We start from the raw sequence: 27,161 nt of genomic DNA on the forward strand, positions 1-27,161 counted from the left end.
TTTAAGAAGAATGGAATGTGTTCCCCTTTAAGAGAACTGATGAAGTGCTGCAGCGGCTCTGGTTTGACTGATGGGGGTATTGCAGTGGACACTCCCCCTCTATCACAGGGTACCTGCAAAATAGAGGGGGAGTGTCTGCAGCAATACCCCCATCAGTCACACCAGAACCGCTGCAGCACTTCATCAGGAACACACCCCATTCTGTCATTATTGTGAAGTTACTGTTCGCAAGTCTGTCTGGTCGCAAGACTGTTTATCACAGGGTACCTGCAAAATAAACAGTCTTGCAACCAGTAACTTGACAGTAATGACAGATTCGGGCACTGGAAACTTGATACTGATGATCAGTGGTGGTTGTGGAGCCTATGATACAGCATCGCTTTGCAAATGACTGCCAGAGATGGGCGCAGCAGCCGGGACCTCCAAGATGGCTGCGCCCGGGGAACTTCCTGTCTAGGTCTGGTCAGCAAAATCTTCCCCTGTGCAACACAGGGCGGCCCTATGGTTCCTCCTCGCTTGATTGAAGAGGCGTCACCGCTGGGGACTGACGTGGGCGGAGCTGCGACCGCAGGAAAAACTGGAGCAGATTAACTCTTTCAAGTACAGAATCTATACAGTTCACAATGGCAGATAACAGTCTTTTCTTCACCTCCCCCTCTTTTTCACAAGTGCCTCAGATTAAACAATTTTTACTGACAAAGTCCCGTACACTTTCTGGTGCAAACTTTGTTTCCATCGGCATGCGAATTTTACACTGCTATACTGGACACAGTTCAGACAGGGGGGGTACTTTAGGCATAAGGCGCACACCCGTATCCTGTTCGTAGGATGCCAAAAGTTGAGGTGAGGGTGCGATGAGGGCGGACAGAATTACCCTAGGGGCAGATGGGATTAACCCTTTGTGTTCGTGACGCCAGAGTGTGTTTTATCCTCTACACTATCCGAAGGAATATTGCTGGATCCTTGGCTAGGCACCGGGGTAAATAATGACTCAGACGCCAAGTTACGGAACAACGGCAGCTTTACTGAGTCAGGCAGGTGTAACAGTCTATACATCTTGGCTAGGTCCACAGAGGTGACCAGTGACTTCAGAGACCTTAAGGCTTTCTGGGACTTGTAGTGGACTTGGACAATTTGGATGCAGGCCAGACAGACTATGACTGACTTCATCCCTTCTGTAGCTTACCAGGCTTTGACTTGACCTGTGGGACTATGGACTCAAGAGTCTGTGGCTGCTTGACTGACTTCAGGCCTCCTCTGGTCTCCGAATACACACAACTAGGACTTGACCTCACTACAACTTGGCATACAAGAGAGAGAGCAGAGGCTCCACCCAGGGCTTATATGGGGGAGACTCTGAGGGGTCCCATAGATCATCCTTAGGTCACATGGTCACTCATACCTCACTGGGTTTCAATCACATGACAACGGGTTAGTCACATGTCAACTGTTCTTAAAGGCATAACACTTTTTATATACAATACACAGCATTACATAGGCAAAGAAGTACAGGAACAGGTGCAAGGGGTCTTAGGGATGACTGGATGGAGTCTGCCTGACAGGGCAGCTAGGGTACAGTGGAGCAACTCCTGTATCAGGCCACCACGAGGGCATGCTGGGAGTTGTAGTTTTGCAACTTGGATGGGAAACATTGGGCTAGGTGCTGACGGTTATCAGGGCATGCTGGGAGTTGTAGTCTTACAACAGCATGAAAACCACAGATTGAGGAATATAAAGTGCATTGTCCATGACGTCACGCCAGTTCCTATACATTATATTCCGGCACCATGTCCTGTATCTGTTATTGATGACGTCTGTCTAGTATCTGGGTGCAGGGAGATGTTTGGCCCGCCCCACACGAGCTCTCCTCCTTCGCAGCACAATCTGCAGGTGTCTGTCACCCAGGGCTGAGCGCTGTTTGGCCCATCCATTTTCCGTACTATTTTCAAATGTAGCCAGTGTACGTCACTCGGCGGAGCGGATTGCGGCCGTTCCAGGCTGGCTGCTTCATCACTCAGCTTTATGTGTACGGGGCAGGGAGGACATGCACGACCCGCTCTCCGAGTTCGATGAGGGGAGCCCCGGCCCTTCCACCAGGCGGTCCCCAAGTCCACCGGCCGGGCAGGCCTCGGGCTCCTGGCTGCAGCGCACCCGGGAACAGCTGACCGTGAGGCTGCGGGTGGCGGTGCGGGAGCCGGTGCCGGTAACAGTGCTGGCAGTGCAGCGATACCTGGGGGACAGCTCCGGCTATAGTTATGATGTCACCCTATGGGACGGAGCGGAGCAGGACACCTGGCTGCTGTCCCCGGAGCTCGGGCACCTGGTGCGGGAGAACAGGTTGCGCTGTGGGCGCTCGGTGCTCGTCCTCCGCTGCTCGTACCGCTACCTGGAGAAGAAGCTGGGCAGCGGGCTGGTGTGTGTGGAGGAGCTGGAGCTGGGGGACCACGAGCAGACCCCCGAGGATAGGCACACCAGGACGGGACCGGATAGCCCTCTCTCCGGGGACAGGAAGCACTACCTGCCGCTGTGGAACAACGAGGACCCGTACGGTGACATATGGAGGAGGCGAGGGCCGGGGCATGACGTCACTGTGGACGGTGAGATGTGATGTCACGGCTGCTGGTGACGTCATAGACAGCAATGCCAGCATTGAGAATAGTTATTGATTACTAGACTACCCTGAGTGGCTCTCCACTGCCTGTCAGGACATGCTGGGAGTTGTAGTTCTGTGACAGCTGGAGATCACAAGTTGGGGGAACACTGACTTTAGTTCCCTGGTATAATTGTTGGGGCTGCTGTGATGTACAGGGTTTGTCTTGATATGGGGTAAAAAGTTCCAGAAAACTTTTAACAATTCTCTCCATTGTGTGTGACTGCCCCCATACATTGGGTCATACTGCAATAGTCCGGCCACCAAAAAGTGAGCCAGTGGATTTAATGTGCCTTTTTATAGTGGTGTTCACACTGGCGACACGGAACTGACTATAGGATAGGAATACAATGGTTAGACACTGTTCACACTAGAGGTAGTGTAGTGTTTCATAAGTAAGGGGCCTCCAGCTGTTGCAAAACTACAGCTCCCAGCAGGCCCGGACAGCCAAAGGCTGTCCGGGCCTGCTGGGAGCTGTAGTTTTGCAACAGCTGGAGGAACCCTGCTTGTGAAACCCTGATTTAGTCTGATCTACCAGGTCATACAATGGTTAAGTAAGGCTGAGTTCACACTGTTTATTTACACTGTCATGTTTTCTAAACACTTGATAAGGGTTAAACTGATTCTGCCATATGTTCATAAGGATGTGAAATATTAACGCAAAAGCAACTTTTTTTTTATTTCCTTGCTGGACACAATAGTGCAGACTATTACTACAAAACTTTACTGCACAGCAAATAAATAACTAGAAAAAATAAACAAAAACCAGTGAAACGCAGACTCACGCACCCAATCTTTTTGTTGGAAGTCGGTGTAGACACATGCATTTCTATTTCTGGGACAAAAAAGAAAAATTTGGTACCAGTGTAATAGCCTCTGACTGTTGGGGCTCGTTCACATTGCCGTTGTGTTTTGGTAAATGGCAGAAAAATTTGAAAATAAAATGTTGTGTGTTTTTTTTTATATTTTTTTTATTTATTTATTTATTTTTCCTTTTCTGCTGAACTCCGGTAAAATCCTGGATTCCTGACAGACCACGTTCAAGTCAGTGAGATCCATCGGGACCTGGTGTTAAACTGTTAGCTGCCCAAAAAAAAGAACAAAAAAAAAAAATGAATGGGACAAAAGCACAATGGCAATGTGAACCTGGCCAAAGAAATAATACACGAACTTTTTATTTATTTATTTATTTATTTATTTATTTATTTATTTTCCTCCCCCATTTGCACGACTTGTAGGAACCACAGTAATTCTACAATTTATATTACAGCTATAGTGCATTATTTGTGTAAGGCCACTGTTACACTTGGGTCAATGGGGTGGGGGGGGATTTATCATTAGTTTTTCCACAAACGCCCAGGGATAGAAAATGTATAATTATTTTTTTTTATTTCCTCCTTTTTATTTCTATTCCGGAACTGTGGGAGAGAACATGATGCTTCCACGTGGCAGCTTTCCATTCAATCTCACGGTCTCATCTGTGGCCAAAGCATTGCATCATGTCCTGCTATGAACAGGGGCCATGTAATGTGACTGCAAGACAATGGAGCAGTGTAGTCACCGGTAATCCCCGATGTCACGCGTGGGGCATGTGTACACGACCACCAAGCTGCTCCCCTGATCTGGTGGCAGGCATACTTGATAAGGCGCTGCGCAAAAGCTTCCAAGGGAACATGCTAAACTATATATCCCTATTTGTTACTATAGGTCTCTGTGATTAATCCAATTCTATGGGGGTTTCCTAGATTTGGAAGGGATTTTCTGAACCTAAAGGGTAGGGTCACATGTGCCATATTTTGCTGTATATTTTCTGCATCTGCTTTTGCTACCCATTGACTTCAATGATTAGGAAAATACACAGCAAATAATGGCATGTGTGACCCTACCCATAACACCTTTAAAGGGGTACTCTGGTGGAAAACTTTATTTAAATCAACTGGTGCCAGAAAGTAAAACAGATTTGTAAATTAATTCTATTAAAAAATCTTAACCCTTCCAGTACTTATTAGCTGCTGGATATTACAGAGGAAATTCTTTTTTTTTTGGAACACAGAGCTCTCTGCTGACATCACAAGCACAGTGCTCTCTGCTGACATCTCTGTCCATTTTAAGAACTGTCCAGAGTAGGAGAAAATCCCCATAGCAAACATATGAAGCTCTGGACAGTTCCTAAAATGGACAGAGATGTCAGCAGAGAGCACCGTGCTTGTGATGTCAGCAGAGAGCACTGTGTTCCCAAAAGAAAAGAATTTCCTCTGTAGTATTCAGCAGCTAATAAGTACTGGAAGAATTACGATTTTTTTAAATAGAATTAATTTACAAATCTGTTTAACTTTCTGACACCAGTTGATTTGGGGGGGAAAAAAAAAACAATTTCCACCGGAGTACCATTTTAACTCCTTAAGGACTCAGGGGTTTTTCCGTATTTGCACTTTCGTTTTTTCCTCCTTACCTTTTAAAATTCATAACCCTTTCAATTTTCCACCTAAAAATCCATATTATGGCTTATTTTTTGCGTCGCCAATTCTACTTTGCAGTGACATCAGTCATTTTACCCAAAAATTCACGAGGAAACGAAAAAAAAAATAATTGTGCGACAAAATCGAAGAAAAAACGCCATTTTGTAACTTTTGGGGGCTTCCGTTTCTACGCAGTGCATATTTCGGTAAAAAGGACACCTTATCATTATTCTGTAGGTCCATACAGTTAAAATTATACCCTACTTATATAGGTTGGATTTTTTCGTACTTCTGGAAAAAATCATAACTACATGCAGGAAAATTTATAAGTTTAAAAATGTCATCTTCTGACCACTATAACTTTTTTTATTTTTCCACGAACAGGGCGGTATGAGGGCTCATTTTTTGCGCCGTGATCTGAAGTTTTGATCGGTATGATTTCATATCGCGGGAGCTGGTGCAGGACGTAAATATACGTCCTGCGTCGTTAAAGGGTTAATGATGCAGGGTGTAAACTTATGTCCTGCTCCCGAACTATGAAGAGTGCATTATAGCTGGTTGGTTCTGTGGCTGATGCCGGGAATTGGAAATTTGACAGATATCTGGTGTTAATCCTTCATGGCAGGCTGTAGTAATAGAGCGCTGATAACACTGATCAATGATGTTCTAAGGAACAGCATTGTTCAGTGGTTGCATGTAATATTCCCCTATGGGACCAAAGAATAGTGAAAGTTTTTATTTATTTATTTATTTTTTTGTTAATGTAAACCTACCCCCTTTTCCCATTATTAATAAAATGTAAACTAAATCAAAAACAAATGTGGTATTGCTGCATGTGTAAATGTTTGAAGAACTGCACAGTCAAAGGCGTAAACATAAAACCTGCACCCCAACAAAACAAAAATGGTATCAATAAAAACAGACCACGGCACAAAAAAAAAGAGCCCTCATATATCTCTGTAGCTGGAAAATGTTAAGTTTTCGTACAAAAAGTTATAATTTTTTTTTTTTTTTAAAGTAGTAAAATAAAACAAAACATAAATAATTTGGGTATCATTGTAATCAAATGGACCTAGAGACTAAAGATAACATGTCATTTTTACCGACAAATGCAATGCATAGAAATGGAAGCCCCCAAAAGTTACACAATGGTGTTTTGTTTTTCTTTTTCAGTTTCAGCACATATACACACTATATATATATATATATATATATATATATATATATATATATATATATATATATATATATATATATATATATATATATATTATAGCATAATCCAAAAGGGGTTTGTTTGAAGCCATTTGACCGTTTGCCTGTTCTGTTTTTCCGCGTGTCACTTTCTCAGATGTGGTACATTATTAATTTAGTACACTTACGTAGTACCAACATTTTTAACACCTTTTATGTGGCAAAAAAAAGCGCAAATGGTTTGAAAAATGTGACGTAAATTACACCAGATAAACCACGCCCACTTTTATGAATTGGGCAAGAGAAGTGCAAAATCTGCTTTTCTTTGGTGCCAAATTTTCGATCTGTTGTAAAGTACGGTACTTTTTGAGGGGGGAAAAACAGGTTAAATATAGTCAACATTATGCATCAAATTCTTCATATTTTATGCTCTCCTTTTCCGATGTACGTCTGAATAGGTGAGAACTGGGAATGTGTCTAGGACATATTTACTAATGTCGGTCACCTGACATTGGTGCAAAAAAATTATGCAAAGTCTGTGAGCAATCTAAAAATAGAGAGATCTATTATGTTAACATGTTAACACAAAGGGTAGGCAACCAAAGGTTACATACTGTATATTACTGAAGCTAGATGGATCGGTTGTAATATATTACGGATTACCAGTGGTCAGTATAAAAGGAGTTGTTTTTTATGTATTTATTTATTTATTTTTTTGTAGCCTCTGGTGCCCAGATTCTAACGGTCTCGATTTTGTCGCTATAAGATCGCTGAGACTATAAAATATTATTTTTAAAAAAAAAACTTTTTTTTAATGCTGACCACTTGTACGCTGTAATCTATATTATATAATGTAGTAATGTTGTTTACATTTTTGTTGTTATAAATACAATGTACAGATTACCTATTTAAGATTTATTTATTTTTTTATTTAAACATTTTATGTAATTTTTTATAGTCCCCTTGGTACAATATTCAGGAGTAAATTACTCAAATCGGAATAAATTCCATTTATCAATGTTTTGTGACTTTTTGGAAAACTTGGCACATACATGAGCATGTTTATTATTCTGTACAATTTTTATTTATTGCAGTTGAATTAAGTTCACTTAAAAAAAAAAAGTTGTTTTCTCTGAAAGTTCTTATCTGACCAAATTTTTTAGATTTTTTTTTTTTCATTCGTTTGTGCGTTAATGTTGTTTTCTCTCACTTTATGATCAGTGATGCCCAAATGCACAAGCGATGCATGCCCTACTAAACTTACCCTGAGGACCGCAGTGCTGTGTGTCCCTGCTCAATCCCCTTAAGTGATGCCAACAATATGCAGTCACTTTAACAGATTGACTACAAAGTGGTGATCTATAACCTGCAGACCAGTATATACCAACAGAACTCCAGCCATCAGGGTCCAAAACACACAAGTGAAGTGCTTAGTAATCTATTATTTGTTAATTTCACATAGGGAGCGTTGTCAGTACGGGGTGCGGGATACCTTTTATACTCGCACTATGACTACAGGGGCTTCCCCTTCAGCAGGAGAATATTTTGAAGTTTCTGGATTATCAGTTCAGTCGCTCTAAGGGTGCGTTCACACGCTCTGTTTTTGCAGGTTTTCCGCTGCGTATTTGAAAGGGGCAGGCTCTTCTCGGCTGTCCATAGCAGATTGTCCGCGGCGGAATTTACGCTGCGGAAAATCCGCCGCAGTCCCTACTGACTTCAATGGGGCTTGCGGCGGTTTTTCCGCAGCGTAAATTCCTCCGTTGAAAATCTGCTTCGGATAGCCGAGTAGAGCCCGCACCATTTCAAATACGCAGCAGAAAACCCGCAAAAAAAGGGCATGTGAACTCGCCCTAAATGAATGAAGACAAAGTGTGTCATCAGCTTGAGGCCAAAATAAAATACATATGGAGGGGAATTCATCAATTGTTGTCTAGTATGTGTACTATTTTAGAGCAGAAAGGGCGCGTTTGATGTTACCTTGCTGCGCCAAATTCATCAAGTCGCACGCCACTTGATGAATTTAATGGCTCCTATACCTATGGTACCCATTTAGACTGCTTCACAGGGCTGAAGTAAATGAGTGTGGGTTTGTGTCTAAAAGATGGCCGCTGCGACTTTTTTGTGACTTTCAGAGAAAAGTCGCACACAATGAATTAGTGCCCGCTGCATAAAACTAGTCTAAAGTACTGCAAATGGTGGTTCACTTTCAAATATGATCAAAAGTCACATGGGAAGTGATCTAAGACTTTTTGTGCGACAATTTTAGACAAAAAAAAAGTTCTAAATAGCTTTATGAATTCCCCTCCTGGTCCCCTAGTATATGACATTACATTGTGGTTGTGGAGGCTGACCCCCTGAGACCCCATCAGTCTTGGAAACAAAGGTTTAGAGGGCCCCTTAACATCTTGGGAGGTTGGTGCATAAAAGTGCAATGGTGTTGCTATTTTAGGCTTTTCTTTTTTTTCCAACCAAAAATAGATTCCAAGGAAAAAAAAAACTGAATTTTTACTTTCACTTTGAGAAAACTCAAGATTCTTAAAAGAAAGTATATGTCCAAAGTTACGAAGACTATTATGTAGATTTTAACTACAAAGCTTGTTAAAACAACATATAGTCAACAAAATATTTCCTCAATGTAGCCGTGTCCATATCTGCAGCATAATAATCATGTTAAATACAATGGGGGAGATTTATCAATATGTGTCTGTTCAGCCACTTCACAGCCTTTTTTTAATAATAAAAAAAATAAAAAAATAAAAAAAATATAATATATAATATATAATTTTATTTTTTTTTGCAATGTTTTTGCCTTGATGTGCTCCAAATTTATCAAAACGCCGCACATACTTTGATAAATTTAGCATAAATAACACAGGCTATAACACTGCAAATAATTTATTAAAATCAAAAAAAGTTAATCAAGATCATTTAACCCCTTCCCTAATAAAAGTAAGAATCGCCCCCTTTTCCCATTTAAAATAAAAAAAAGCTGTGTAAATAAAAATAAACGTGGTATCGCCGCGTGCGGAAATGTCTGAATTATAAAAATATATTGTTAATTAAACTACACGGTCAATGGCGTACACACAAAAAAAATTCCAAAGTCCAAAATTGTGTATTTTTGGTCACTTTTTATATCATAAAAAAATAAATAAAAAGCGATCAAAAAGTCCGATCAATAAAAATGGTACCGATTAAAACTTCAGATCACAGGGCAAAAAATGAGCCCTCATACCGCCCCTTAAGCGGAAAAATAAAAAAAAAAGTTATAGGGGTTAGAAAATGACTGTTTTAAACGTATACATTTTCCTGCATGTAGTTGTGATTTTTTTTATTTTATTTTTTTAAGAAGTGGACATACAGAATAAAGATGAGATGTAATTTTCAGCAAAAAATGCACAGTGTAGAAACTGAAGTCCCCAAAAGTTACAAAATGAAATTTATTTTCTTCAATTTTGTCACACAATGATTTTTTTATTTTTTCGTTTCGCCGTGGATTTTTTGGTAAAATGACTAATGTCACTGCAAAGTAGAATTGGTGGCGCCAAAAATAAGCCATAATATGAAATGTTAGGTGCAAAATTGAAAGTGTTATGATTTTTAGAAGGTGATGAGGAAACAATGTGCCTAGTTTTGTTAGACATTTGCTGCATATTTTCTGAAAAATCCAAAATGTGTTTTTTTTTTTATTTTTATTTTTTTATTTTTTTTTGTCATCCCGATTTTACAGACAGAAATTCTGTAGTGCCATACAGTAGTAGAAAACTGGATGAGATCTGACCAAATCTAAACCAGAAGCAATGGAATTCTTCCTTGCAAAGATTGACCCTTTTTTTTTTTTTTTTTTTTTTAATCTGCGGCATCTGAATTTATTTTACAGAAACGCAAGGGTTTGTAGAGGAGGAAGTGAAGCTGACAGCTGGTTCACCCACACTAAATATAATACAGTGCGGACGAACCTGAGTAAAATGATGTATAACTCACTCTGATCAATGGTCCTGTTGTAGACATATAGCAATATTTTCCAAACAGTGTGTCTCCAATTGTTACCAAACTACAACTCCCAGCATGCCCAGACAGCCAACAGATTGGAGTAAGTAATACATACTTTAACTAAGTTCATCTGCACTATAACCCAGTGTGGGTGAACCAGCTGTCAGATTTCTTTTAAAGGATTATTCCGGAATCTAAGCTGTTATCCCCTATCCAGAGCATAGGGAATACAATGTCTGATCGTGGGGAGGGGGGGGGGGGGGGGGCGTGATGTCACGGGGGTGGGGGAGGCTGGTGGTGTGATGTTACCTCATGTCTCCAGTCTCGGAAACCCGGAAGTTTCTGACACTGGAGACGCAGCCCTGCATACAATGCGGGTGCTGCAGGTAGATTAGGGGGGGTCCCAGCGACGGGCCCCCCACGATCAGACAATGGGATAAAAGCTTAGATCCTGGAATACCCCTTTTAAGTTAAATGGGCACTATTAGATACAAAACGGCTGCAGGAGAGATTGCGGGGGTCCCGCTGCTGGAACCCCTTTGGATAGGGGATAAGATGTCTAGGGGCGCAGTACCACTTTAAAACGTCAACAGAAGAAATGTCATGTGGGTCCTATTGACTCCCTGCTAACATCAGGCCACAACGTTTTTGACCCATACAGCACTTTCTGTATTCTCTTTTGGTCTGAAAGTACAAAGGACTTCTAGCTTACTGATGCTCTCCTTATATACAGTATTTTGGACTTTCTTTCTTCCTTTAGCAAAGTTTACAACTACCTTACTAAAATATTGAGCAATGTGAATTGTGTCTTATGCACCATCTTGGATTGGATGATTGGCCAATACATGGGGTTCCATATGGTTTTAGTTGCTGCTGCCTGTGTATCATTGTGATAATCTCTAGAAGGCCTGACAGCTGATGCCGTTTCCTCTGGTTTGGAGAATCAGGCCATTGTGTGAAGCATTTGTTGGTTTATGACTAATCTCACATTTTCTGTTTCCTTATAGTCGGCAAAGTCTGCTCACTACAGAAGCTGGAGATGATCGGGCTGTCAAAAGTCACCTTACCTCCCCTCCTTGTACGGGTCATGCACAAAGGCAGACTCCGATATTTTGGCAAAGCAGAGAAGAAATTTGACTACCCTTACCAAGTAAATAGAGATCGTAATGCAACTTTGTAAAGAGTTACAAAACATAGATCATAATAGAATATTAAAACCTTTCCTATAATAAAAAGAAGCACCAGATGTTAATCCACAACACTTACTACAATCCATTTCCACAATGATAGTATTAGTTCAGTTTAGACAGTTATCTTGTATATCTCCTCAATGACTGGCTATACAGAGTGCTAATGTGCCATTGCATTCTCAATATAGAAAGTATAGCAGTGCATGTACGACCAGATAACATTTCTTTTATAAGTTTCCAGAGCATATGGTGGGTTGCCAAGCTGTGGAATTGTAGATCCCTGCCTGTATTTTCTGGAAGAGATTGGCAACCTCTATCTAGGGTCAGTGTTTCCCCACCAGGGTGCCTCCAGCTGTTGCAGAACTACGACTCCCAGCATGCCCGGACAGCCAACGGCTGTCCGGGCATGCTGGGAGTTGTAGTTCTGCAACAGCTGGAGACGCTCTGGTTGGGAAACACTGATCTAGGGTATACATATGTGCTGCAACCCCTTAAGATAGATATCATTTGACTATATCCAGCCATAATGTTGTGCCTATTTGCTGCTAAATGTTGCTGGGGGTGTGCAGTGGAGAACTTTGTGATCAGTTTATTTATTGAGAGGTACCGTAATTCCTTTTAATGGCTCCTGTGTACCAGCATGTAGTAAACCTCATTGCAGCATAATAGCTGAATTAAAGATGATTGTACTTGCTGCCGCAATCTAATACATGTTGTCTGAGATAACATCCTAGGTCATGTATAATATAGCTTCTGCAAGTTGTGCACTGAATGGGGATCTTTCTAGCACCCATCGAAATGTCTAGAAAGTTTTAGATTTATTATCCTTGCTAGGTTTACTTATATTGACTACTTCTAAAAGAATTTGAAAGCTAATGTGTTTACATGATTGTAGGTTTATATATATATATATATATATATATATATATATATATATATATATATATATATATATATATATATATATATATATATAAATAATATTTAACTAAAATATTATTGTGTGTGTGTGTATATATATATATATATATATATATATATATATATATATATATATATATATATATATATATATTCATTAAAATATATATATTTTTTTCTGTATTTCTAGGCTTATTTTGAAGTTGCCGATCACTCTGGTATGATGTCTCTTGTACTTTGGAATTTTATCTGTCCAGAATGGTACAATACGCTCCAGGTTGGCAATGTAGTCTTACTGCAGCAGTATGCTGTAAAGAAGAGTTATGTCTACAGAACACGTCCAACTCCAGGGAACCCGCAGGTGAAGAGACTGCCTTCCCTTGGTAATGTATTTCTGCCAAGTTGTGGTATGCTTCAATTGACTGTCAGTATAGTGTGATGCAATGTAAAAACTGCCAAAAACATAGTTATCCATTTTCGTTGGCATTTTTTATGACTATATGAATCCCTAGTAAGTGGCACTATAGGTGTCAGGCAGCCTCTGGTCACTCTACCTCCCTTGTAGAGCAGATTTAGCTAGCCATAGACATGTCTGTCTTACTGCATACACACATATTTATATATATATATATATATATATATATATATATATATATATATATATATATATATATAAATAATTAGTATAAAACAAACAGGTTTTGGTGTACGTCTTGATCATAAGGTGTAAGCCCGCTAACCGCTTCATGGTCACCTGTGTATAGCGGGTCCCTAGCATAAAATGGCACAATGCTGGGTGGTGACCGCAGCTACATCAGTGCCCATAGGGGGAACGGGCCAGTGGCAAAGCGGCCCTAATGCTGCCTGATCAAGCCCCTAGGCTCTGGGCCTCGCCACCACACAGACACAACGCAATGGCCACCATGCAGCACAGTACCATTGTGAACTAAATCTATTATGATTTTGTTTCTGGGGCTGTTTTAAAGATGTAAATCGGCAAAAAAAAAAAAACATTATAAACCCACCAGCCGTACACTTTGCCTCCTCATTATAATGTGCCCTACAGTGTGCTGCAGAGAAAATCCTTGTAGGTTAAGCAAATTAGCTTTTAATGCAGCACATGCTGTATTCTAATGGCCTGTTACTAGTCATCTGGGTTAGCAGCTAGTCATGGTGTCGTTGCTGTATATAGAGCAATGTTTTCCAACCAGCGTTCCTCCAGCTGTTGTAAAACTGCAACTCCTAGAATGCCCGGGCAGGCTGTCCAAGCATGCTGGGAGTTGTAGTTTTGCAACAGCTGGAGGCACGCTGGATGGAAAACACTGCTAATAGAGGTGTGATTGATAAGCTAGAGCGTCCTACACCATCCACTACGCATGCTCAGTGCTTTTGTAAAGCCAGAAGACAACATAGAACCCTCTCTGATTTTGTTCTGTATTTCTAGGCCACCACTAGATTATGTCCTAACTTTTACACAATTTACAGCTTTTTGTTCTTCAAAAATATATAAATAAAAAATTAGCCATGTTTCCAGGAGACACGTACTTGGTTAATATCATAATTCCATGAGCAGCATATATTTTCATGGGGTCACACCATTTTGCTGTTCAGATGCTCTGCTAATTCTGAAGTCCCTCCCCCACAATCCTCTGCTCGTGAACTATCGCCTGTTGACAAGTAGATAGGATTTGTTTCTGTCTCCCTGCATGAACTAAGCAAATTACTTGTCATAGACTGATGGATGAGTTAAGGGCCTTATTACAGGGAAGGGGCTGACTGCGAACTGCAAGGGTGAGACGCCTCACTATGCGGCTAATATGATCTATCGCCTAAAACTGTCTGAACTCATATTTTCTGCTAACTAATCCGCATTTTTGAGCAGTCTCTCCTTCTATTATTGGATTATTTATTAATAAAAACTGAACATGTGCTTTCCAGATTTGCCTTAATAAGTGCTCCTGTCTATTATTCTTTATTTCCTCCATATTTCATCTTTTCCAGAGATATTGTGTAGTGGGCTCTGCATCGGACTCTTATGCCTGAAATAGCAGATTCCTATAGACATAGAAGTTAAATATTCTGTAAGCCATCTTTGATACCATTGTGCTGTTACCTGAGCATGCCACATTCACTAATCCAATAAACGTGTCTAGTAAAACAGTGACAGCATCTGAACACGTTCACCTTGTTTCTAGGCTTTGTCTCGGTTGTGATTATGATTTATGGTCCTGAGAAAAAAAGACAAGCACTTCGGTGTAAATATTTATTCATTTTTGCTTGTTGTCCATTACTTTCTAATGGACAGCACACATTTATTAGTGTTTAGCATGACACTAAAGGGTTGTTATTTACATGATATAGTCAGATGGTAAACTACCTGTTTATGCGGATTCAATTGAGCATGTCCTTGTGAGAAAGATCATGATTACCGTATATACTCGAGTATAAGCCGACCCGAATATAAGCCGAGGCCCCTAATTTTACCCCAAAAACCCAGGAAAAGTTATTGACTCGACTATAAGCCTAGGGTAGGAAATAAATCATCCCCCCCCCCATGTAATCATCCAGTCCCCCGTCATCATCCCCCCCCCCCCCTTCATCATCACCGCCTGTAAATCCCTTCATCAGTGGTCTTCAACCTGCGGACCTCCAGATGTTGCAAAACTACAACTCCCAGCATGCCAGGACAGCCATCGGCTGTCCAGGCATGCTGGGAGTTGTAGTTTTGTAACCTCTGTAGGTCTGCAGGTTGAAGACCACTGCGGCCTTAGTCATCATCCAGCCCCCCCTTTGTTTTGTACTCGCCTCCCCTCGGCGGGAAGTTAGGGTGAGCTGGTCCGGGCCATCTATGCTGCAGAACAGGATATGGATTTGAAGAAAAAGGAAGACCATCTTTGTCAGCGCTGCTCGGATGGTGCAATGACGTGGAGAATGCCCAAAGTATTATGTAACAATATTTTATTGAAACGCCTACATATGGGGGTAGAGCATGGACATTGTCCATGTTCTACCCCCATATTTATGTGTTTCAATAAAATATTGTTACATAATACTTTGGGCATTCTCCACGTTATTGCACCATCCGAACAGCGCCGACAAAGATGGTCTTCCTTTTTCTTCAAATCCATATCCTGTTCTAAGAATTCTGCCGACCCCCGCGAGGACATCGGCCGTAACCCGCAGGCTGCAGCTCCGGAATTTCTACCACTACCTCAACACGGAGGGGTTACATGCATGAACCTAAGGTGAGCGCACTACCTGACCATTTGCTGTAACAAGTAATATCGGAATTACACGAGGCGCTGTCCTCCATTTTTTTTTGCCTCTTTATCTTATCTATGCTGCAGGGACTAGTGACGTTGCCTTGACGACTAAGCACAGGGACGTTGCGCATGAATGTCCCTGTGTGTCGTCGTCAAGGCAAAGTCACTACTCCGGGGCCGGGCCCAAAGCACGGAGAAGAGGCCCCCCGGTGAAAATGGACAGCCCGCAACGACTTGCCATCCCCACTGGATGGTCCCTGCAGCATAGATGGCCCGCTGCGGACCTCCAGAGGTTTCAAAACTACAACACCCAGCATGCCCAGACAGCCGATGGCTGTCCGGGCTTGCTGGAAGTTGTAGTTTTGCAACATCTGGAGGTCCGCAGGTTGAAGACCACTGATAAAGGGATTGACAGGCGGTTCACTCGAGTATAAGCTGAGGGGGGGGGCGTTTTCAGCACGAAAAATCGTGCTGAAAAACTCTGCTTATACTCGAGTATATACGGTAATTACATTTATATTATATTTAAAAGGTTTTTTTTCTCATGATGTTCCACACTGAAATAAAATGATGGTCCTCTTCCCATGTAAGGAAATGGGGTTCCTGCATCCTGTGCAGTGGGTTTCTGTTGTCACTGTAGAGAAAAAAATCTTGCCCGAAAAGAGTCAACCTTGAAGTCTACTTGGTAGCTTGTTATATAGTGAAGGTTAAAGGGGTACTGCGGTTGAAAACTTAATTTATTTTTTATATTTTTTTTTATGTCAACTGGTGCCAGAAAGTTAAACAGATTTGTAAAATACTTCTATTAAAAAATCTTAACCCTTCCAGTACTTATTAGCTGCTGAATACTACAGAGGAATTTTGTAGCCCCTTGATCGCCAGTCTCACTTCCTCTTCCCTGATCTCTTCTGCCAAAACGCCAAGAGAGGGGGTCTACCCCTGGCTCAGGAATGGTTTCAGCCAGGAAACCAGACATCACATCCAGATCCTTCCTTCCCAAGAAGTGAGAGTAGAAGGATCTGACTATCTCCAAGATCCCTGATCTGGACCGATTCAGAGATCCCGTACTATCAATCAGTCCTGAAATTACTTTACTACTCACTGACATCTTATAGTTTCTGTAAGGGTCGGGCGAGCGATACCTCCCGTAATCCCTCTCAAAAACCAAAGATGCGTGCCTATCGTACTGACACCTTATCAGCAAGGACTTCACTCTGGAGATATCCTCTCGGCTACCTCCAGTCGAGACGAGAAGTTCGAGTTTCCTCCTCAGACCCTGATACAGGGGATACCTGTTCAGATACCTGAGGCTCGAGAGCTGGCGGAAGAACCCCGCAACCCGCTTCTTGAATATCTCCCACCACTCTGACTTACATAGGTCTACTACATAGGTCCAGTAAAGGTACCTGACTGAAGAAAATCCTCAAAGGACTGTCTTATCTCTGCTTCCTCCAGGAGGGACGAATTCAGCTTCCAATAACCTTTTCCCATCCGGGGGGTCTCTGAAACATTCAGGGAAAACAAAATCATACAGTGATCGGAGAACTCCACCTCAACCACGGGCACTGCGGAAGAGACGGATTCCTCCTTTAAATAAAACCTATCTATCCTAGACCTGCGACTACCTTGATGATAGGTGAAATCCGCGTGGCCCGAGGGGCTCCGGATGTGGGCATCCTCCAGGCGAGCTTCTCTAGCTATGCTAATCAGTGCCACACTATCGCAAGTCAGCGGACCATTGGAGCCTCTCCTATCTTGGGACCCTTATGACATTATTGAAGTCCCCTCCAAAGATCACTTGCTGACCCGTAAAAAGAAAGGGCTTAATCCTCATAAAGAAAGCTTAGTTTGCGGGGCATAGATGTTAATGAGCCGGAGCTCTTGTCCCTTCATGAAAACATCTAAGATCAGGCACCTCCCCATTTCTAATTCAATAACCCGTTGGCATTCAACAGGAACGGTAAAAAGGACCGCCACCCCACTATACGGCTCAGACGCAAGAGACCAGTGGGAGGGCCCACGCCTCCACTCTCTTCTGGCTTTTACCAGAGAGGCTAGATTTGACAACCTGGTCTCCTGTAAAAAGAAAATGCCGGCTTCAACGCGGCCGAGAAAATCAAAGGCTGCAAATCTAGCCGTATCCGACTTAATGCTGGCACAGTTAATAGATGCCAGGGTCAATGGGGTGAGTGCCGCCATACAGGGTGATTGAATTAGATGGCCTCACCCCTTATTTCTTTTTCCCCTTCTTTTTCGCCCCCTCATCCCCCGAAGACGACGAGAGGGCAGGACCACTCTTACATCTTTTTTCGACTCTGATTGGTCCATAAGGTCCCAGTCTCCGTCCGGCCCCGGTCTACCCCTGCCCTCCGAGGAAGATGCCTCGACAGGACAGGGCCCAGTTCCCCCCAGAGGCGCTTTCTCCCGAGGCACCCCGCCCTCACCTTCCCCCTCCAAGGAGGGGGGAGGAGATGGTATCGAGGACGAGGTACCGTTTGACAGGTCAATCAGAGGGGGGGCAGTCAGGCTTCCGTTTTGGATCTGGCCCGCAGTACAAGGAACAGAGGGCTCTGACCTCTTCTTTCTCCCTTTCCTTTTGCCCTTGTCTTTCTGTTTGGGCCTCTCCCCACTATCCTCATCCACACTTTCATAGTGGGAGGAATCGGAAGGGTCGGCCATATTGCCTTCCTCTCTGTGAAGTCTCCCGATCTCCTCATCTAGCACGTTCTCCTCCAGGGCTTCAGCAGTTACAGGGCCAGCTTCAGGAGCAGGGGCTGAAGCTACCCCCGCCACCTGGGCACTCTTCAGCTCCCTACTCCTTCTACGATTTTCCTCCCGCCTTAGTTTGGCGGGGCCCTTTTTCCTCCTCACTAGCCCTGTTGCGCCCCCATCCCTGCCTGTACCCTCCTCAGCCAAGGCAACTTCACAGCTCTCCTCGGCCGGAGTGTCCGCTGCACGGGTGAAGGCGCTAGGACAACGGCTAAAAGGGTGCCCGAGGACACCACACAGGTGGCACCGGATCTGCCGACAGGATGCGGCCAGATGACCCACCCCACCACACAAAGCGCAGACCTGCACAGTACAGGCTGCGCTAAAGTGGGTGGGGCTGCCACACCTGTGACAGACCTTAGGTTGCCCCTGATAGAAGACCTGAATCCTATCACGTCCAAGGAAGGCGGCTGACGGAATGTGGGCAACCGTACTCCCTGAACGTTTTGAGTTTGACGGAAAACGTCCAGGCCCCGGACCAGATCCCGTGCTCATCAAAGTTTTTCTTGGGCATGTCCGTCACATCCCCATACCGACTGAGCCAGGTCATGATGTCATAACAAGAAAGCGACTCGTTACGGGTCAAAACGGTCACTTTCTTGACGGAGTTCTGACGGGAAATCGCCTTTACGGAGAAATCCCGCCAGCCAGGCTCGTTCTTCGCCACTTCGTAGTTTGACCAGAAGAGTTCAAGACCCTCTGGCCGAACAAAACTGACGTCAAACTGAGACGAACCATAGGGGTGAATTAGGGCAAAGAGGTCACTCGCCCTGAATTCCATCTGAAGGAGGAGCTCAACCACTTTAGCGCGAGGTGGACACGCATCCTCGCCCCTCCAAATCAGATGGACCACATTCCTACGGTTATTGTCCTGCCCGGGTCTCGGGAGGGACCAGACCACCTCCCCATTCTGCTCTCGGAAAGCCCCCACACTGTGCCTCTCTATCCAGAAAGACAATCGACCTCACCCCTTCCCTCTACCTGGATCGACCTGTCGCCCCTGCGTAGAGCCTCCAGGAGGCGCTGTTGCAAGTGGCCTCCAGAGCCGGATGGAGACGGGGACCCCCCTGAACCCCCGGCAGTGACATTGGTATATCTCCTAGGAGCAGTCACTACCGGGGGGGCAGCCGGACCAGACACACACCTAGACCCAGAACCATTAATACCACCATTCACACCACTACTCTCATCACTACTCTCATCATCTTTATTTCCTTTCATGCTAGACTTCCCATTCATACCTCTACTACTACCCTACCACCAACATTCATTCCACTGACACTCCCACCTACACTCCTCTCATCCACAACACTACTACACCTATCATTCTCACATCTTGCACTCATAGCATCCTGCCTAACAAATTCTGGGCTGGCTGGGACTTGTAGTGTTGCTGGCTTTAAATAGATTTTCTGTTCTGGCTTAGCTGCTGGGGTCGACGCTAATGGCTCCTTCTCCATGGGTGATGTGATTTCCGAAGTCTGGGGCTGCCCCTCCGAGCGCACCCCAGCTCCTCCCACAGTGACTGGACTTAGTTTGCCGGCTTCATGGGCTCTGCGGCTGATCCTGGCGCCCGGACACTCCTCCCCCCCCCCCCCTCCCCTCACAGAGGAGTGCCCCGCAGCGCCCGCAGAATACACAGTACTCGGTGGACTGCCCGCCGAGCACATGAACCCACCGCTCTCTGCCACCAGTACCCGGACACTTCCCCCCCCCCCCCCCTCACAGGGGAGTGCCCTGCAGCGTCAGCAATGCCCGCGGCACTCGGGGAACCGCCCACCCGAGCACACGGCAGCATAGCTTGCCTCGCCACTGCCCACCATGAGCCCATCCTGCCCCTCCCTACCGGCAGGATGGGTGGGCTTCACATCTATTGCGTCAACAGCCTTTCCTGACTCCATGCTGTATCCCCCATGCTGGCTCCGTTCCACCACAGAAACTGAGTCTGGCAGTCTGGGGGGCCCAGCAGCCTGAACCAGCTTTGCAGCTGGCCCAGACTGCGTTAAAGGAACAAACACATACTGCACAGATTCTTGTGTCTTTTTGCTTTTTCCTCTTAACTGCCACATCATCACAGAGATCATCACCAAAGGTGAAATGCTGGAGGTGGGCTGGGGACTCCTGCATGACTATCGCCCTTAGCAATCCCCCAGCCTCACTCTCCACATCATCCTCCTCGCTCTCACTTGAAGGAAGAGCCACCTGGGCCGGTTCAATATAGCTGTCCTGGGTGTCACAGGGAGCAGCCACAGGCACAGCGTCTTCCTCCACCTTCTCATCCTTTTCCTCATCACCACCATCCTCACTTTTTCTTCACCGCCACTACTCTCCCCATCATCCACCTTACCTGGGGATTTCGTGGCGGCAAACCGGTCTTCATTAATCAGCTTTTCCTGGAAAAGACCGCTTCCCTCCAGGATCTCGTCTCTCCTCCAGCTTCACAATCTCGCTTTTCAGTGCTGTGATCCTCTTTCTTAGCTCTGGCCTGTTCTTTTTGGACCCCGTGCTCACCAGATTCTGAGCCACACGTAGATCCTCCCTGGCCATCCTCAGCTCCTTACCGCACTGGTCATATTCCGCATAGCGTGCGGCCATGCGGGAGCAGGATGTATCGCTCGACTCCTTGGGCCCTCTCTCTGCCCACATCTCCACTCTTTTCCTCCATGCCTTGCTTCCTCCAGATCTCTGGTTGGCACCCGTCGCCATGGAATCAGAGCCTGCATCAGATTTTCTTCCTCCGGCCGGGACAATGGCTGTTGCAGTTTTCTCTCCAACCCCCACCAGCCTGGAAGAACGGGGAGTGGAGGCTCGAGATTTCCAGGGCTCCATGCAGGGGAGGCTCGAGATTTCCAGGGCTCCATGCAGGGGAGGCTCTCCCCCGGAGTCTGCCACTCTCCTGGGAAAAGCTGTTAGAACACCTGCCTCTGTAGTCTTCTTGGAAGTCCTGGAGAGCTCAAACAGGGACACACCCGCACGCTTCTCACACTGAACAGCTGTGTTTCACAGGATTTTCTCTCTGCTGACATCTCTGTCCAAGTCAGGAACTGTCCAAAGCAGAAGCAAATCCCCATAGCAAACCTCCTACTCTATCCTACATCCTACTCTGGATAGTTCCTGACACTGACAGGTGTCAGAGAGCACCGTGGTCAGACTGGAAAGAACAACTCAGCTTCCTCTGTAGTATACAGCAGCCGATAAGTACTGGAAGGATTAAGATTTTTAAATAGGAATAATTTACAAATTTAAAAAAATGTAATGTAGCCCGGACCTTCTAGGTGAGTATAAAATGGATATACGAGGATCGTGGTTCAATAATAATTATCATTTATTTATAAAAATAAGATTTCACCACTTCTCACAGGGCCCTTGTGAGAAGAACATACATAATAAAAGGCAACCTAACAATGTATTAGGCAATAATATTAAAATTATACACTTGGCATAGAGTAATAGAATAAAATAGCAGAGTAAGATCTGTACCATACAAATATATTAGAAATACATTAGAAAGTTGCTCTTCTAGATGTTTAGGGTAAATATGTCCCTTTTTAGATACAGTAGCAAACAGTCTGTATTATTAGAGATTGTTACCGGTCTGTAAATTGTAGCTCAGGCGGTGAATATTACTCCCGTAATAGCTGGGTGTCCGTGGTGTGCACAGTTCACTGTGCGGTGCTTCCAATTGTGAGCCTGGTCCAGTAGGGTCTGAGCGTGGTGGCAGTCGCTGTCGGATAAGGCGCTGGCAGGCGCCAAAGATCGTGATGGTGTCCGGGGACTGCTGGCGCTGGCGTGCGCTAGAGTTGGTATTCCTCACCGCTTCATTGGTTGGTAAACAGGACCAAATACTGGAGGGCTGGAAGTTCACCTCGTGGTGCCGGCGTCTGACGTCAGAGCCGGGATGGCTACACCAGGATAATTGCACCGGGATGGATCTGAACTGCTGGACCGGGTAGGTAGCAGAATAAGAGCGTAAATGATGGTACAGTTCATGAAGTGTAACTGGCCATAGAATTTGGGCACAGTTCAAGTACTGCTATGCCAGTAGATAACGACTAGACGCGTTTCAGGGTTGTATAATATAACCCTTTCCTCAGTCTTGACTACTGAGGAAAGGGTTATATTATACAACCCTGAAACGCGTCTAGTCGTTATCTACTGGCATAGCAGTACTTGAACTGTGCCCAAATTCTATGGCCAGTTACACTTCATGAACTGTACCATCATTTACGCTCTTATTCTGCTACCTACCCGGTCCAGCAGTTCAGATCCATCCCGGTGCAATTATCCCGGTGCAATTATCCTGGTGTAGCCATCCCGGCTCTGACGTCAGACGCCGGCACCACGAGGTGAACTTCCAGCCCTCCAGTATTTGGTCCTGTTTACCAACCAATGAAGCGGTGAGGAATACCAACTCTAGCGCACGCCAGCGCCAGCAGTCCCCGGACACCATCACGATCTTTGGCGCCTGCCAGCGCCTTATCCGACAGCGACTGCCACCACGCTCAGACCCTACTGGACCAGGCTCACAATTGGAAGCACCGCACAGTGAACTGTGCACACCACGGACACCCAGCTATTACGGGAGTAATATTCACCGCCTGAGCTACAATTTACAGACCGGTAACAATCTCTAATAATACAGACTGTTTGCTACTGTATCTAAAAAGGGACATATTTACCCTAAACATCTAGAAGAGCAACTTTCTAATGTATTTCTAATATATTTGTATGGTACAGATCTTACTCTGCTATTTTATTCTATTACTCTATGCCAAGTGTATAATTTTAATATTATTGCCTAATACATTGTTAGGTTGCCTTTTATTATGTATGTTCTTCTCACAAGGGCCCTGTGAGAAGTGGTGAAATCTTATTTTTATAAATAAATGATAATTATTATTGAACCACGATCCTCGTATATCCATTTTATACTCACCTAGAAGGTCCGGGCTACATTACATTTTTTTGGTTTTCCTTTTTTAGCAATTAAGGTATAGTTGCTTGCCCTGTTTGACCTCGGTGCGTAATAGTTGTGAGCTGCACACATCTACATAGTTTTTTAATTTACAAATTTGTTTAACTTTCTGCCACCAAAAAGTTACTTCCAGTTGTCAGAGACAACCCCGATCATCCTTAACCCCTTCCCTAGCAACGGCCGGGACCCGTGGCTAATAGCGCGCGCGGGAGTGATCGTAGTGCCGCGCGCTATTAACCCTTTAGACGCGGCATTCAACTTTGAACGCCGCGTCTAAAGGGTTAATAGCGCGCGCCACTGCGATCACTCCCGCGCGCGCTATTAGCCAATTAGCTATTAGCGTCTAAAGTGAAAGTAAACTAATCCCGGTTAGCTCAGGGAGCTGCTCGGGATCGCCGCGGCAAAATCGCGGCATCCCGAACAGCTTACATGACAGCCGGAGGATCCCTACCTGCCTCCATGCTGTCCGATCGCCGAATGACTGCTCAGTGCCTGAGATCCAAGCATGAGCAGTCAAGCGGCAGAATCATTGATCACTGGTTTCCTATGAGAAACCAGTGATCAATGTAAAAGATCAGTGTGTGCAGTGTTATAGGTCCCTATGGAAGCTATAACATTGCAAAAAAAAAAGTGAATAAAGATCATTTAACCCCTTCCCTAATAAAAGTTTGAATCACCCCTCTTTTCCTATTTAAAAAAAAAAAAAAAATTGTGTAAATAAAAATAAACATGTGGTATCTTCGTGTGCGGAAATGTCCGAATTATAAAAATATATCATTAATTAAACGATGCGGTCAATGGCGTACACGCAAAAAAAATCCAAATCCAAAAAAGCTTATTTTTGGTCACTTTTTATATCATGAAAAAATGAATAAAAAGCGATCAAAAAGTCCGATCATTACAAAAATGGTACTGCTAAAAACTTCAGATTACGACGCAAAAAATTAGCCCTCATACCGTCCCATACGCAGAAAAATAAAAAAGTTATAGGGGTCAGAAGATGACAATTGTAAACGTATACATTTTCCTGCATGTAGTTATGGTTTTTTCCAGAAGTACAATAAAAACAAACCTATATAAGTAGGGTATCATTTTAACCATATGGACCTACAGAATAAAGAGTGTAATTTTTACCAAAAAATGTACTGCGTAGAAACGGAAGCCCCCAAAATTTACATAATTGTGTTTTTTCTTCAATTTTGTTACACAATTATTATTTCCGTTTCTCTTTAGATTTTTGGGTAAAATGACTGATGTCATTACAAAGTAGAATTGGTGGCGCAAAAAATAAGCCATCATATGGATTTTTAGGTGAAAAATTTAAAGAGTTATGGTTTTTTAAAGGTAAGGAGGAAAAAACGAAAGTGCAAAAATGGAAAAACCCTGTGTCATGAAGGGGTTAAGGATAGGAGCGAGGTGGCAGGGGTGCCACCACCTCCTTTCCCCTGCGATATGCCGAGCAGAGCGGGGGACAGATGACGGCGACTGTTACCGGATGGTGTGGAAAAGGGAGCCAGTGGTAGGCAGCGGGGGGAACCGGCGGCATGGAGGACCGGCAGCAGCAGAATGTAGGCCGAGGAGACAGGCAACAGTGAAGATCTGGTAAGTGATCTTCACTGCTGCCTTGCTGTTTCACTACTACAACTCCCAGCATTGCCAGACAGCCAAAGGCTGTCTGGGCATGCTGGGAGTTGTAGTTCTGCAACATCTGGAGGGCTACAGTTTTGAAACCACTGTATAGTGGTCTCCAAACTGTACTTCCAGATGTTGCAAAACTACAACTCCCAGCATGCCCAGACAGTCCAGGCATAATGAGCATTGTAGTTGGGCCAGGTGTTGCAGAACTACAACTCTCAGCATGCCCGGGCAATCTGGGAATGCTTGGAGTTAAAGTTTTGCAACATCTGGAGACCACATAGTGGTTTTCAAACTGTTCTCCTCCAGCTGTTGCAAAACTACAACTCACAGCATGCCCTTTGGCTGTCCGGGCATGCTGGGAATTGTAGTTTTGCAACAACTGGTGGCACACTAGTTGGAGAAACACTGTTTCCTAACTCAGTGTTTCCCAACCAGTGTTCCTCCAGCTGTTGCATAACTAAAACTCCCAGAATGCATGGTCTGTCAGTGCATGCTGGGAGTTGTAGTTTTGCAACAGCTGAAGGTTTGCCCTCCCCCCAAGTGAATGTACAGGGTACACTAACACGGGCGGCGGTTTACAGCGAGCAACCCGGGCTAAGATTGAGCTGCGGCAGCTGAAACTCCCAGCGGGAAACTCGCTGTAAACCCCCACCTGTATGAATGTACCCTAAAAACACTACACTAAACTTACACGAAATAAAGTGTAACAAAACCACTACATATACACACCCTAACATTGCCCCCCAAAATAAAAATTTCAAACGTCTTGTACGTCACTGTTTCCAAAACGGAGCCTCGAGCTGTTGCAGATTAACTCCAAGTATTGCCGGACAGCCATTGACTGTCCAGGCATGCTGGGAGTTTTGCAACAGCTGAGGGCACCCTGTTTGGGGAACACTGCCATACAGTGTTCAGTCTTTTGGCAGAATCAAATTCCTCGTCTGAAGTTCTGCTACAGGACTTTCTCCCCCCAAGTTGTTTATGGCCATTGAATGTGTTATGCTATAAATAGTCATAGACTTTTTCACAGATCAGTCAGAAATCCACACATTATATAACTGTACAGAATATTTTTAACAAAACCATTTTTTTTTCTCAGAAATAAGCTTGAATGCCAGAGATCCTCCATCCAAAATTACCATTCTGCCTGAAAGTAATGTGAAGCCTGAGTGGAATCTGCCAGCTGTGAAATATCAGTTTGCCACAAGGTAATGAGTTATCCGTTTTTACCATTGTGAATCCCCTTTTTATTCTTGATGTGTTCTACTTAGATGTGTTTTCCTTTTTTCCGGTACCTACAGTTGTTTGTCAGTTATGCAAAACCTTAGTGGTTTTTAGAATTATTTTTTATTTTTTATTTTTTGCTAGAATCACAAAAATATAGTACAAAAAACATTTTCTCTGTGGGGGAGATTTATCAAAACCTGTATACAGGATGAGTGGTGCAGTATCCTATAACAATCAGATTGTGTCTTTCATTTTTCAGAGGCCTTTTTAAAAATGGAGACAATCCTTTGGTTGCTATGAGCAACTGCACCACTCTTCCTCTACACAGGTGTTAATAAATCCCCCACCACCAATATCTTTTTATAAAAAAAAAATAAAAATGATTCTGTTTCACTTCTACAGCCTCCTGCTACAGTCAGGTCCATAAATATTAGGACACAAATCTAACATTTTTGGCTCTATACACACCACAATGGATTTGAAATGAAACGAACAAGATGTGCTTTAAAGGTGTTATCCACCACAAGGTGATTTTAGTACGTACCTGGCAGGCAGTAATGGACTTGCTTCGGAAGGATATGCGCTTGTCTTGGGGCTAAATGGCTATGTTGTGAGATTACCATAATACTGGGGCTAGCTTTTTGCGAACTGGTATTTCCTGTTTTACTTTTTTATTTATTGATTTTAAACTACAAATGCCACAATTCCATTTTCCTCCCTCCCACACATCAGCCACTCCACCCATTGAAACATAAATGAGCTGCATCCATTCAAAAGATCTGTGGTTTTCAATCAGGGTGCCTACAGCTGTTGCATTAGTTGCAGCTTGATCTCTCCCACCAAGTGATCGCTCCACCCATTGAAGTAGACAGGCTCCCTTTC

General features: G+C 44.0%; 1 protein-coding gene across 3 annotated transcripts in view; it reads left to right on the forward strand.

The window, feature by feature from the left end:
- The first annotated feature begins 238 nt into the window (after positions 1-238).
- The window catches only part of RADX (RPA1 related single stranded DNA binding protein, X-linked), a 61,859-nt gene continuing 34,936 nt past the window's right edge, over positions 239-27,161 (forward strand). For 2 of the 3 annotated variants that reach the window (XM_056539189.1, XM_056539188.1), the window contains exons 1-4: positions 239-2,597; positions 11,304-11,446; positions 12,598-12,790; positions 26,152-26,260. In XM_056539189.1, coding sequence (XP_056395164.1) covers positions 2,045-2,597; positions 11,304-11,446; positions 12,598-12,790; positions 26,152-26,260 — 998 coding nt within the window. In that variant the 5' untranslated portion in view covers positions 239-2,044. The remainder of the gene's footprint in view (positions 2,598-11,303; positions 11,447-12,597; positions 12,791-26,151; positions 26,261-27,161) is intronic. The other variant, XM_056539187.1, reaches the window with a different exon arrangement.

This window comes from Hyla sarda, chromosome 9 (assembly GCF_029499605.1).
Source record: "Hyla sarda isolate aHylSar1 chromosome 9, aHylSar1.hap1, whole genome shotgun sequence".
Lineage (NCBI taxonomy): Eukaryota > Metazoa > Chordata > Amphibia > Anura > Hylidae > Hyla > Hyla sarda.